The following is a 13,330-nucleotide window of genomic DNA, read 5'->3' as shown; positions in this document are numbered from 1 at the left end:
GCATATGCGTACATTATGGCGATAATAAGCTTCCGATCTATTGCAGCTGTAAATTCCATGTTTATGAACTCGATGTCTATTTTTAATATTCCTTGGTTTAGTAGCAATCTGTCATAGTTTATATGCAATCAAAGAGAAGCGAGAAAAAAGAATACAGTTTTTCAGTAAAATGCTATGTATTCTCATAGCAATATTCTGTGGCGATATTTTATAATTGTTGAATTAATATTGTGTATTAATTGAATATAAAGTTCTTATTATAACTTAGATTTTACTTATAAAATATTATAAGATATTTATTTGTAAATAATTGGTTTATATTCCATGTTAGCTTTGATTAATTAATAGATTATACGACATAACGTATATTCTTAAATATTTTGTGTTAATATTCCATAGTACGTTTTTTGTGTTAACGTACGCGGCGCAAAAATGGAAGCCGCAGCTTCTATATCACATACAATTGCAAGCAATAACCAGTATGGTGGTAAAATAGCTGGATTATACGATCTTTTAGAAACACTGGGCTCCGGGCATTTCGCAGTGGTTAAACTAGCCCGACATGTTTTCACTGGTGCTAAGGTAGCGGTAAAGGTGGTTGATAAAACCAAGCTAGATGAAGTTTCAAAATCCCATTTATTTCAAGAAGTTAGGTGAGTTCATTTGTGCAGGTTCTATGGCAATATACATCGAAAATCAATTTACAGATGTATGAAACTAGTGCAGCATCCAAATGTAGTGCGACTATATGAAGTAATCGATACTCAAACAAAGTTGTATTTGATTTTAGAACTTGGTGACGGTGGTGATTTATACGACTACATTATGAGACATGAACGTGGTCTTAGCGAGGATCTCGCTAAGAAGTACTTTCGACAAATTTTACGGGCAATTACATATTGCCATCAATTGCATGTAGTTCACAGGCATGTTAATAAAATTTTAAAATTAATATTATTTTTCTTTTAACATTAATACATGATATTGGTTTATTTTTGCATAAATGTGAATTATTAATGATTAGTGTGTGTAATCATTACTATAAAATCTAAAGTAATGTATATTTAACTAAGGATTATTCGTTTTTTATGCATAGTTAAAAATTTTTTAATTTCAAATTTTTAAAATTCTATGTAAATTAAAGATATAATATTTGCAAGATCTTTTTAAATATTTTAAATATTCAGGTGTTTTAATTAATGTATAATTAATTTTAATCAAAAAAATTTGAAACCTAACAGGGATTTAAAACCAGAAAATGTAGTGTTCTTTGAGAAACTTGGAGTAGTCAAACTTACAGATTTTGGGTTTAGCAATAAGTTTTCACCTGGACAGAAGCTTGAAACTTTTTGCGGAAGTTTAGCTTACTCTGCACCAGAAATATTACTTGGAGATTCTTATGACGCACCTGCAGTTGGTAAGTATTGAAGTGTTTTAACATGATCGATTCATATCATATGTTCCAGATATCTGGTCTTTGGGAGTTATTTTATATATGCTCGTTTGTGGACAACCCCCTTTTGAAAAGGCAAACGATTCAGAAACTCTTACAATGATAATGGACTGTAAATATACAGTGCCGCCTCAAGTAACACCAAGTTGTCGCAATTTAATTGCATCTATGTTAGTTCGAGATCCCAAAAAGCGTGCAAGCCTGGAAGAAATCGCGGCTGATTCTTGGTTAAAAGATGACTTACACTGCGATGCTTCTGAATATTTACCATTGATAAGTCGTCAAGAAATTAGTGAAGAGGATCATGCATTTATTTTACAAAAAATGATTGGTGGCAATATTGCGTCCAAAGAAGATATTATGCAGTAAGTTAACTGACTATCGAGTTTTTAGCCAAAATAATTTGTTTTTTTTTTATTGAAAGATCACTAGATAAAAATCTTTACAACCATATAACAGCAACATATTTTTTATTGGCTGAAATAAGACTACGAAGGCAACGTGAAGAACTAAACTTGAAAACTAATCTTGATACTTTTTTGAGCAATAATGGAGCACTGAAGTACGGTTATATATTAAAATATATTTCATATATATAAATGCTAGAAATCGTTATCTATACTTTTCATTACAAAAACTAGTTCCGTTTAGATTAGATACATAAAACATTATGTTGCGTTTGCATATATGTATGTAAAATATAAATTCAAATGTGACATTTACACGTTTATGGTGTATGGTATATTTATTATAATATTTCTCAATATTTGCAAGTCTCTGAAATGGACACACCTCTATCTCATCGTTTAAGTTGTGTCTACCTAAATTTTTATTTATTAGTACTTTGAATTAATTGATATAAAATCCTCATTATCAGGCACAACTGCAACAATTTGGGAAGAAAGCAAGATAAAAAGATAAAAGTACCGGACAACAATGTTTTGGTTCCTATTAGTATTAAAGTGTGCAGTACTGAACAGTATTCAAACGAAAATAATACGGTATTACCATTTTTTATTATTACAATTTTTTTAAAGTAATTATTTGTATAATGTTTTTATTTTTATAGGACAAAAGAAGTCGAAAATGTAGTATTGTTCGAGAAGAAGATGAAGAGGAACCCATGCTAGAACAAGGTGAAACAAATGTTCTTAAAATTGCTAATGTTCGCAAAGAATCAATATCAGATGGCCGTTTGAATCAATCAGTCCACGAAATATCAACTCAACATGCAACCATCGTAGCACCACTGAAATCATGCCCTAAAATTGCTGCACCTGAAGGCTTAACGGCCCAAAAATTTAATAAAATTAACAAGCATAATATTGATTCTAATACCCAACATTTTGCGACACAAAAAAAATCATTGACAAGTGCTGATGCATCACAAATAACAGTGCACGATGCATTAAAAGGATTTCAAGATTTAGATATATCTAAAATAAAACCAATAACTGCGAATACTAAAAATCCTGTTTTGACGCAACGTCGTGCTAAACTTAATAAAATTAGAACTCCTTCATGTAGTAGTTCTGAGGCTTCAGATGACGATACCAAAGCTCGAAGTAAGAAGAAAATGCATAAATTTGTTGGTGATACTCCAACAAGATTGAAAATGCATAGAAGGGACTCTCACGATGATTCAAGTGATTCGCAAGATCAAACTTTTTCTTCTTCTGGCTCACACAATCAATCTGCTAATCCGGACAAATCGAGCAATAAAACACATGCAAAAGAGGTAGTATTAATTATATCCAAATTGTAGAAAGTATCTTATTATCTACGGGTCTCCAAACTGAAAAATTTATATAACGATTTATTTTATATATAGAAAATAAAATCCTGTGTTAGTTTCTTCGCTATAAACTCATTCCTGCCAATCATATTATGCAAAATGATATTTATGACAACTCCAAGTTTATTGATTGTTGATTCCATTATATTTGTCAAATGATTTTGTATTTGTCTAAATGGCTGCTATACAATCATCTGATAGTATTTTCTCCAACACGCTTCAAAATAAATTCATTAGCAATTTTTCCGGTTAATTAATAGATAGATATTTGACCAGAGAGTTTTAATTAAATATTATAAATTTAATTAATTTTATCAAACTTATCATCTTTTAAGGCTAAAAAGATTCCTTAATTGCAAATCATAATTGTGAAAATTTTCTAAGATATTTAAGAATATTCTATTTAGAACATGTTGAATTATATGTTGCATTTCAGAAAAATTGTGTGTAATAAATTTCTTTTATTTTTAAAAATTCAAAACCTATTTGTAAATATCTATTGAAAAATTCTGATAATTTTTTACACGTTAGTTAAATAGCCGGAAATGTTTTCCCTATCAATAAAAGAGCTTTTCCCAAGGTGTAGATTATTTTGTCCCAGTTGACATAAAGTGCAATTAACTGCTTTTTTCATTACTTCTTCTTTGTTACTAGAACATATGTATTCGAAATACTGATATTGTGATTCCTGGATTTGTTGTGGATTGTTGTGTATACTAACAATTCAAGTCTGACATCCAGATTGAATTAATTTTATTAGTACTTTGACGGCTAAATTATTAATGTAATTATTGATGTAAGTTTGGTATAATTTTCGATGTTTTAACGATTCCCATTTCATTTTTCTATTTAACTACGACGAATTCCAGTACCGTCTTTTTTATATAAAAAAAAAAGAATATCACAGCTTTCGTTTTCTGTTGAACAAAAATAACTTTTTAAAGGCTAATCTTTCTTTCTTCACCTCCTTAGTGAAATTAAAATTGTTGAGAATTCATTCTTATCCTTCAACCTCTTCGTTTTATTTCCTTAATTGTTCATTTCTGAATTTTCTATATTTTTGTACATTTCATTTTATTGTCTTTTATAGTCAACTGGATTTCGATGTGTTATTCCATCCATTATTTAATAATTTTTTATTATTTACCCATTTATCCCTTCATGTCTGGGTGGTGGTACCTACTTCAGTTAAAGTAATTTCTTGTAATTTTGGTTGTTTTGTTCCATCAATAGGAATATCGCTCAATAGGATTTCCAAAGAATTTTTAATTTATATGAAATTAGCTTAGCTTAGTTCTCAATGTTGCTACAAACACTTCAACGGAGCCTGCGCTACAGCATATGTCTTTTAAATATTTTAGTTTTATTAAATCTTTTGTTAATGTGCTGTATACTATTATTTTATTTTATTTTTATTTTTGGTATAACTGATTTAATCTAATATTTTGCTTACTACACTTCAAACTTAACTCATATGGTTCTTTATTACCAACTTTTGAGTTAAAGTCTTCGAATATGATGTTTATATCCTTGAGAAGACATACTCCAAAAGAAAAGCAAAAGTTTTATTTCCTGTTAACTTCACTGGTTGTTTTGAGTCTACAAGGCACAGCCTTCTTCTTAACTCGGAAGGTTAGTTCAACTTAAAATATTTTCATTCACAGCAATGGATAAATCGGTTGGATCTTGATTACGCCCCGAAATTGCTGCAGCATTAACTAATAACTCTTTGCAATGTTGTGTTGAAACTTCAGTTACAGTCCTCCTTTAAACTATTCCGTTCAGGCCTTTGTGGGAGACCAACTAGACAAAAGAGTATTATTAGAAATATTTGTAGGAGTATTAGGTACATCCTATGAAACATTTCTCTTAGTTGACGATTACAAATATTAATTCTAAATTATTTATTTTTATTTAGAAAAAAAACACACTTTTATAAGTTGTAATGTATTGTTCATCAAATAACAACAACATGAAGTTAAATTGGGTTTTTAACCACTATATTTTGATCAAATTTTTCATAGTACGATGGTTTACAAATTCAGAAAATATTTATAATTAGAAATAAATTTTGTCAAATATCGATACCAAGATTACTTGCATGTGAAAAACTTTAGTTTTGTAAAAATTTTTTTTCAATATAAATTAGTTTTTAATAAATTAGTTTTTTGTATTTAGAATAAATCGGAAGAAACACGCAAATCCACAAATACGCAAAAAAATCAAAAACAGAAAGATGCAAAGCAACATTCTTTTTCAAATTCATTTTTAAGAAGGCGAAGAATCCGTGAAAGTCATTCACTTGATCGAATTACTGAAGCTCAAGAATTTGAAATGCGCCATCGGCATCTGGCTACTGAAACGCAAGTCGACAGAAGAAATTCTTTATTCAACTTAAATTCGATGTCTGTAGCTGAAACGAAGGAAGAATATGAAGAAGAATCTCAGGTTATCTTAAAAGAATGTAGCTACTTAAAATATAATATAAATGTCGTTGAAACAGCTATTCACTTAAAACGCACCAAACCTATTTGCAATTCAAATAGTTTCAAATCAATGGAGGAGATTGATATAATTCTTGAAGATAACAGCTTAGTAAGAGCAATACAATCTACAGGATCAAAATGTTTTTTCACAATTAAAAAAATCCGTCGACTTGGAAAATACTTTCCGGTAGTTAATTTTTTTTAATAAAAAATTATATAATATTTGCTTTTAAATGATTAATAATTAAAATTTTAAAATTTGTATTTTAAAACATAATTATAGATCATAGTTCAATATTATAGCTTCAATCCAATTTCGTTACATTGTTATAACACATAGGATATAAATCAATACATAAATAAAACTTCATGATATAGGACAATTTTTTTCTTGAAGATAATAGAATATATATTTGTTTTTATTTTACATGAATTAATAGGATTATTATTATTTACCTTATCTTAACTCTGAAATATCAAAGGGCCTTGGCACGACTGTTATAGTTGCTGCTGTTAGCCATCAGCAAATTTGGGGATATGAAAATTGGCATGAGTGACAACGCTCAGTTATTCTGCAATTAACTTCCGAAAACGATGAAGAACTGATCAAGCCCATCGAGTGGTTGTGGTTAATGAAGTAATATTATAAAAACTTATTAAATTTATGAATAGGGAACCTTGATGTATTTGGAGTCTATACTCACTTATTATTGAGTATATTTGGATGCATATACAAGCCTCTGGGCGTATAAAGACTGAATTAAACGAGTTCTTGAAAATAAATTCGAAGTTTATGTAAAAACATTAACTGAAAAAAAATTTATTATATGTGGTTTGAAATGGTCCAAAATATTGATCCCGCCGTGAACACGCTGCTGGTGTTTACTGATGGTTTGTGCTTGGCAAAGAGCAACTGCAAACTCGTCCAAAAGCTCATACCTATAAGTCATAGTTAGTAGAAGAATGAATGACAATTTCTTGGTTTTATTGCTAGAATAATATTAAATCATTAAACCTTAAATGATTAAACCTTCAAAATATATCAAGAAACTACAAATACATCAACCAATCGTATCTCGTCGCGACACTTTATCAATGATTAAGGTGGATTATAATGATTTAAAACATTAAATAAAACAATGTCTCTTAAAATTAAATAATGAATGTATTATTTGTGTTATATTGTGAAATTTTAAAAATCAACAAACAAATAATCGTAGTATAAAAAATTTAAAATTTCGCCTTGCTTAGATGCGGGAGGAAAATGCTCAGAAAATAAAAAAGTAGATATCATTATTATAAATCGTAATAACAGTGAAACGAAAAATAAACCGAAAAAAAGAAATCTCAGAATCGATTAGCCTTTCGATTTACATATCAAAAACAATTAAGCAGTCTTGATATTGCGAGTGATATCCAATGTAACTATAAAAATTACTCTGAAAACAGAAATAATGCTGCATTATGTAAGTGTAAGCAAATGTAAGAGCAAAAAAATACCAATGAATACTAAGAGTAAGTATTTACTTATTTGTGATTATTTTAAACTAAACTTAAAATAAAGAACTGGACAGCTAGGTCCTTCGCCCTTTGCTTATATTCATGTTAAGATGTATATATAAATTTTAGGAATAACCTCTTGGGAATAAATATAGAAGATTGCAACCACATGCAACGGATACAACCTCATTCCAGTAATCAAGGGCGGAAAGAAACCAGATAGACTTAATATTTAGCAACCTATTTTTATCAAGCCAGAAAACACGGACAATTTTAATGGAATGTGGTAAATGTGGTTTTGGTAAAAGGGGTGGAATTTAGCGCAACTTGCGGAGAGTCACTGAAACTAGCTAGCTTAAGAAGAGTATAAATGCTATAAAAAGAATCCTTTATTTTGGCAAGGAGGGCGGACTTAATGGTGGCGCCAAGCTCTTTGACGTTAGCATATCACAACATAACCAAGTCCCATTTAGGTCTCAATTCCTCGTCTACCTCAAAACTTTCATTCCACTAGCCAGGGGATGTTTGGGTGCGTTGATGGGGCAGTTAAAGACTGCAGGGGGGAAGCGAAGCCGCAGTTAGGGTGTGTGGTTAGGAAATGAGTATGCCCTGTACCGAAGACAACTCAGCAATGAGGGCGTGGAGCTGTTTGCCCTCAGGCCTTTGTTATTTTTGGCTAGTTCAGCAACTTTAGCTTCATCCAGCCTAATGCGTTCCTTAGCCGAGTTTTGGTCGGCTTTTTGGAGCGACGGTGCGGTGGCGTTTAAGCTGGTTGGGTGGGGAAGGGAAGCCTCTCCTTCGTAGGGGCTAACCTCAGCGGAGTGGCATTTTTAGACTTTGTACTCCAGTTTTAGTTAGAAACTTACGAAATGGAAGGGAAAAAAATATAAAAAAAATTAAATATAAAAGAAATATGTATGAATAAAAGAAAATGTGTGTATGTATATGTAAAAAAATGTGAAATTTATATGATTACTTGCATAAATTCAAGTAATTTAATTGCTTGAATATCCGTTTCTGTTACATCATATTTTTCTTATTCATAACATCGTCAATGAAAAAACTAACAATATACAGTAGAAAGTGAACAAACGATCAATTTTTCAATTCTTTGCAATATATTTATACTTGAATTACTATATAAAATACATTATTGTTTTTGGAAATTATATTATATATCATACGTGCAATACAATAAAAATATGAATCAATATCTACCACAAAATATAATAGAAAATACCATTGATTGAAGGAAAATATTAATTTCAAAAATGTGAAATAATTCTCTTGCATTTTGCATTTTTTTAATTTTAATATCTTTTTTTCATTTAATAAATAAACACATTAAAAACGACTGTAGAACTCGGTCGCTGAGAGAGACAATTGTCTACCGACAATTAGATAGATTATCAAATATATACAAAACTGTATGCTTAAGAACAACCTCAACAACGCCACTGAATATCTTATAGGTATATTGCTGCATCCATTAGCATATATAAATTTTATCATAGCGGTCTACAGATGAAAAAATTATTGTACAGCAATGGACTTAATATTCATATTAAAAGAAATTATTAGACTTAAATTTTTCTTACCCAAAGTAAAAGAAACTGGCGACTTTGAGATGTCTTTAGATTATATCAACTAAAAACACATGATCAATAATTTGACAGGAAATTAGTAAACTAACAGAGTCAGAGTCACTACTGGCAGAATTGTGTGATATGCAGATGACTTCAAAACTGAACAAGAAACGGGCTCGGGAATCTTCAATTTAGAGAACCGAATATTCGCCAATATGGATACATTTGCTTCGGGATTTTTAACTAGGAAGGCTTACGGTTTCCAAACTACTAAGAGAATAAGAACAAATGTTTATTAAATCTTAACAAATCAGATTTAAAAACAATGATTAAAGAGATAACTAGTTACTGCCTTCTAAATAAGCATAAAAAAGGTTAAAAGCCGATGAATGCAGACTATTTATGAAAGATACAGAAACATACCCACATATTCTGGGATCATGATCTGGTCAAACATAATATAGAAGAAGAATATTCCATAAAAATTGATCAAAGGTTCAGAGTGGTTAAATATCTATGTTGAAACGATTAATATTTTTCTGAATACAGTAAAAGTGAAAGGAATCCCTCAGTAATTATGGATTGAGCAGGACACACTAGTCTATTAATGGACACAGTGTTATGCACAGGAAATGTTCGATGCCATCAATTAGTAATACTAATTGCTAAATACCTGTCTTCCGTAATTTTTACAAATTACACGTTAGTTTATTAGTCCATATATAATTTTATGAACGAGCGTAGGCTTAAAATTTTGAACTGGTCGAGTTCAGCAAAGCATGCTTAATATTTGGAGGGATCACTTCTTGAATCTACTCGAATTCTCAATCGATGACGATGAAATAGTCGCCGCATCTCCTGATCATAATGAAGTTAGAACATCTATATTGAGGCTTAAAAATAACAAAACTACAAATGCCGATGGTTTGCCGACTGCGCTGCTTAAAACTGGTGGCGAAAGCTGCTAAGCAGCTTTAGATGGTTATATTTCCAGTTCGGAATGGCTATAATGAATCATTTTTCAAATATTCTTCATTTTAATCTTTAAATAAAGTGATTTAAAAATACAGTTTTTGTTTGGAATGCTTTGCTTGGAATACATACTTATACTCTCGACTATTAATATTGTCTCCGGTTGTAAACTAAACTTGACACGGAGTGCTTATTACATAACTATGTATTTATGAACTTGATTTACAAAAGTTATCTTCAAATGTGAAATGATCCAATTGTTTTGATTCAAAACTTTAAGTTCTTTGTTTAAAAAAAAAAGAGATAAATGGAAAATTAATGGGCTACTGATCTGATACAGCTGGTCGGTGCCACACCAGCAGAGGACTCCCTTAAGCTTCTGATATTAGAAGCAAATAACAAAAGCATCCCGACATCATTAGAGCTGACGCCAACACACATCATGAGCACCGATACCAGTGTGCAGAGTGAGTGTCGTTATGATTTTATTGTTACAGGTAATCTAGTGATTGCTATTATGGGTAGTGAACCAAATTTCATGACCTCAAATAGAAGGGAATTTCTCGACAATATTTTCATTGGCGAACACTCCTCAAACATTCTCACAAACTGGTCCGTATCAAAAGATTCTTACTTTTCGGACAACAGGTATATAATTTTCGATCTTGATCTGGCGGTGAACTCTGATAAGAACAGATTATCCAAGCCAATCTATAGAAAACGTTTTGAATGGTCCATTTTCCGATCAAGTCCTAGAGTCCAGCTTACAATTGGCTAATTCACTATTCTCAACTCTTCCCATATTGTCGACCTACTTACGTCAGCACTCAGATATGCCCCAAATGTGACCTGCAAGCTCTCCGAATTTGGTGACAAATCCAGACTTTCATAGTGAAACGTTACTATTGCAGAATTTCGTACCACATTCAGAAAACTTTTCAATTGCGCCAAAGCTTTCATGTAGCTTTGTAGTGTGCACTATAAAAAGAAACAAAGGGAATAAAAATATTTGTGGTAACATAGAGGCTTCTTCCGAGTCTAGTCGAATGCACAAAATTCTTAATTCTACCAACAAAAACCTTGATTGCATCCGGGCTCTAAATGCTCAATGGACCAACTCCAGTCAGGAATATCTCGAAATTCTTTCAGACACTCACTTTCCATGAAATGTGGTCTTCGTCGTTCAAACATCAACACATTTTATCAAATCACCTCCGATAGTCTCAGTCCATTTCAAGTTACTAACATTTAAATCAAGTGAGCCATTCAAACCACTAACGAAGGTACTTGTCACCCTAGTTCACTGGCTGCCATCTCACCTTCTTGTAAAAGTACAGGCTTAATTAGTGGCAACCAGACTTAAGAACTGACACAGGGAACGCGGTCATACTATACCAGGATCTACCAGTTCCTGTCTCAATTGATTACATGTGCTCTAACCCAGACTCCAACCGGGGGTTCGACTCGCTAATGCCTAGTAGGGAAGACTGGTAGACATTTACGCAGACGTCTCGAAACTAGACGAACGAGTCGTTTGCGGGATATTCTCTGCAAAATCAGGACTCAGCTTTTCGCTCCGACTACCAATACACTGTAGTGTTTTTCAGGCAGAAGTAATGGCTATCCATTATGTAGTACAATGGGTTCTTGATAATCAAATTCTGGATATTTACTATTTCCAATTTGTAGGATAGCCAAGCTGCTATTAAATCACTTGTAGGCATTTCAGCCACATAATAATTGGACTGGATATTGGACTGAATTGGATAATAAATGGACTCGAGGCAAATGGTAGAGAAGTAGTTTGCTAACTTTGAATATGGTCGTACAAACGTCAATGTGCCGAACGCGTCCAAAAAATATTTGTATCTCTTTACAGAGCGTAAAGAGAAGTTGCAGGTGGTAGTTGCCACCTTAAGGAATTGAAACGAACATACCAGTTTTATTTACTTTATTTTATATTTTTGAAGTGGGGGCCGTATTTGCTGACAGTACACATCAAGATTTAAAAAACATGATTGCCAGACAAATAATTTAAAAGTTATATGTGTTTAAAGTTGATGCAGTTTGTATGATTTCAATTTTGATAAAATTTTATGTAATTGCGAATATTAGTAATTATTACGCGGATCACCTCTATTTATTATTATAATTATTTTTATATATGTGACAAATATATGTATTGTAAATAAATATATGTAGTATTACAAAATTATTTTAAAAACCGAAAAAGCTTTTTATGAAAATTTTGTATGGCTGTGGGTGTTGAAGTGAAAAAAAAAGTCCTGGATCTCTAAATATAGTACAGAAAGCATAATATGCAATTCTCAAAGAATAGTTAAATAGTTAATAAATAAATAGTATAAATAGTTAAAAAGTATGCTTTAAGTTACTAACAGATTAGCTAAACAACTTGAGTTGACAGAACACAATACGAAAACTGTGAAATATAACACATTTTAGGAATTTTGCGTGTAGTGGCATCGCAATGTAATGAACCCCTTTTGGTGGGGATGTGTATAGCTGGGATAGTTTAGTCACAGCCAAAGTTTTTGCAAGAAAAGTTGTGTTTTAACTCGATTCCGATGTTGCGGGAGTTTTTGGCCAAAAAACTGCGACACAAACAACGCTGTGTGATCCGATGCGTTATCGTGATGTAAAATCCATGAGTTTTCCTTCCATAAATAAATCTGGACTCTTTTTGCGAATGGCCTTACGCGAACGACGCATAACGGCAAAATAATACTTCTTATTGACCGTTTGATCGTCCGGAAGGAATTCATAGTGTACCACACCACGAATATCGAAGAAAAGAGTCAGCATAACTTTTATTTTGGACCGACTTTGGCGTTCTCTTTGCGATTTCGGTTCACTTTCGAATTGTCGATTGTTGTTTGGTGGTCAAATTGGCATGTCAAATTCATAGACCCATGTCTCATCACCAGTTATGATACGTGCGATGAATGTGGGGTCACCCCACATTTTCAACTAGCGTTGAAAATCATCTCTTTGGCCACATCACAACGACTCTTTTTTTGAATGAAATTCAGCTAAAAATTGCCTTCTTTGTACAGATGCCAAACAAAAACTAATCGTGCGATATGCGTTAAACTTTGACAGAATGTGTATAATAGTGTTGCCAGTGTGAAAATAAAAAAATTTACCGATTGGATAAGCGCGGGAATTTTTGAATTCCCTTCTTATTTGGTCACAAGGTAAATTTCTTACTATTTTCCTGGTTACTAGGTTCTGATATATTCTCATCTTAGGCTATACCTTCTATAGAGGACTTTCATAGAGTATTATTAAAGCCTTCTGACAACTCTTAAAGCTCTCCAACTCGTACGATACACGTAGTTTGGTACTCTGTATAAAAATAAAATCTGCACGGTCCCATGTCAATAGTAGAAAGTCTGCACTATCCCACGTTCCTTGAGGGCGGCAATGTCAGCCTTGTATTTTTAAAGAACAATGACCAGCTTCTTTGTAATTAGTTCGGACATTCTAGGTATATATTCTTAAATCGTGTTCTTTAAAA

At 31.9% G+C, this 13,330-nt stretch overlaps 1 protein-coding gene across 1 annotated transcript; it reads left to right on the top strand.

The window, feature by feature from the left end:
• Window positions 1-283: 283 nt before the first annotated feature.
• LOC119679920 (SNF-related serine/threonine-protein kinase) lies at window positions 284-6,142 on the top strand. The gene is made up of 8 exons (XM_038092513.1): window positions 284-653; window positions 708-926; window positions 1,242-1,417; window positions 1,467-1,818; window positions 1,878-2,015; window positions 2,331-2,454; window positions 2,523-3,191; window positions 5,427-6,142. Exons 1-8 carry the CDS (start codon window positions 433-435, stop codon window positions 5,937-5,939), a joined length of 2,412 nt encoding a protein of 803 aa, XP_037948441.1. The 5' UTR covers window positions 284-432; the 3' UTR covers window positions 5,940-6,142.
• Window positions 6,143-13,330: the final 7,188 nt, after the last annotated feature.

This window comes from Teleopsis dalmanni, chromosome 2, assembly GCF_002237135.1.
Source record: "Teleopsis dalmanni isolate 2A chromosome 2, ASM223713v2, whole genome shotgun sequence".
Classification (NCBI taxonomy): Eukaryota; Metazoa; Arthropoda; class Insecta; order Diptera; family Diopsidae; genus Teleopsis; species Teleopsis dalmanni.
Note: the sequence above shows the minus strand (reverse complement) of the source record. Positions and strands in the feature narration are given on the sequence as shown.

Bases quoted from the DNA above. Each gene is read 5' to 3' on its own strand.
- LOC119679920 (XM_038092513.1), top strand. From the start codon at position 433: ATGGAAGCCGCAGCTTCTATATCACATACAATTGCAAGCAATAACCAG. The intron at 927-1,241 runs GCATGTTAATAA...GAAACCTAACAG, and splicing joins CAATTGCATGTAGTTCACAG to GGATTTAAAACCAGAAAATG. The intron at 1,819-1,877 runs GTAAGTTAACTG...TTTTATTGAAAG, and splicing joins TCCAAAGAAGATATTATGCA to ATCACTAGATAAAAATCTTT.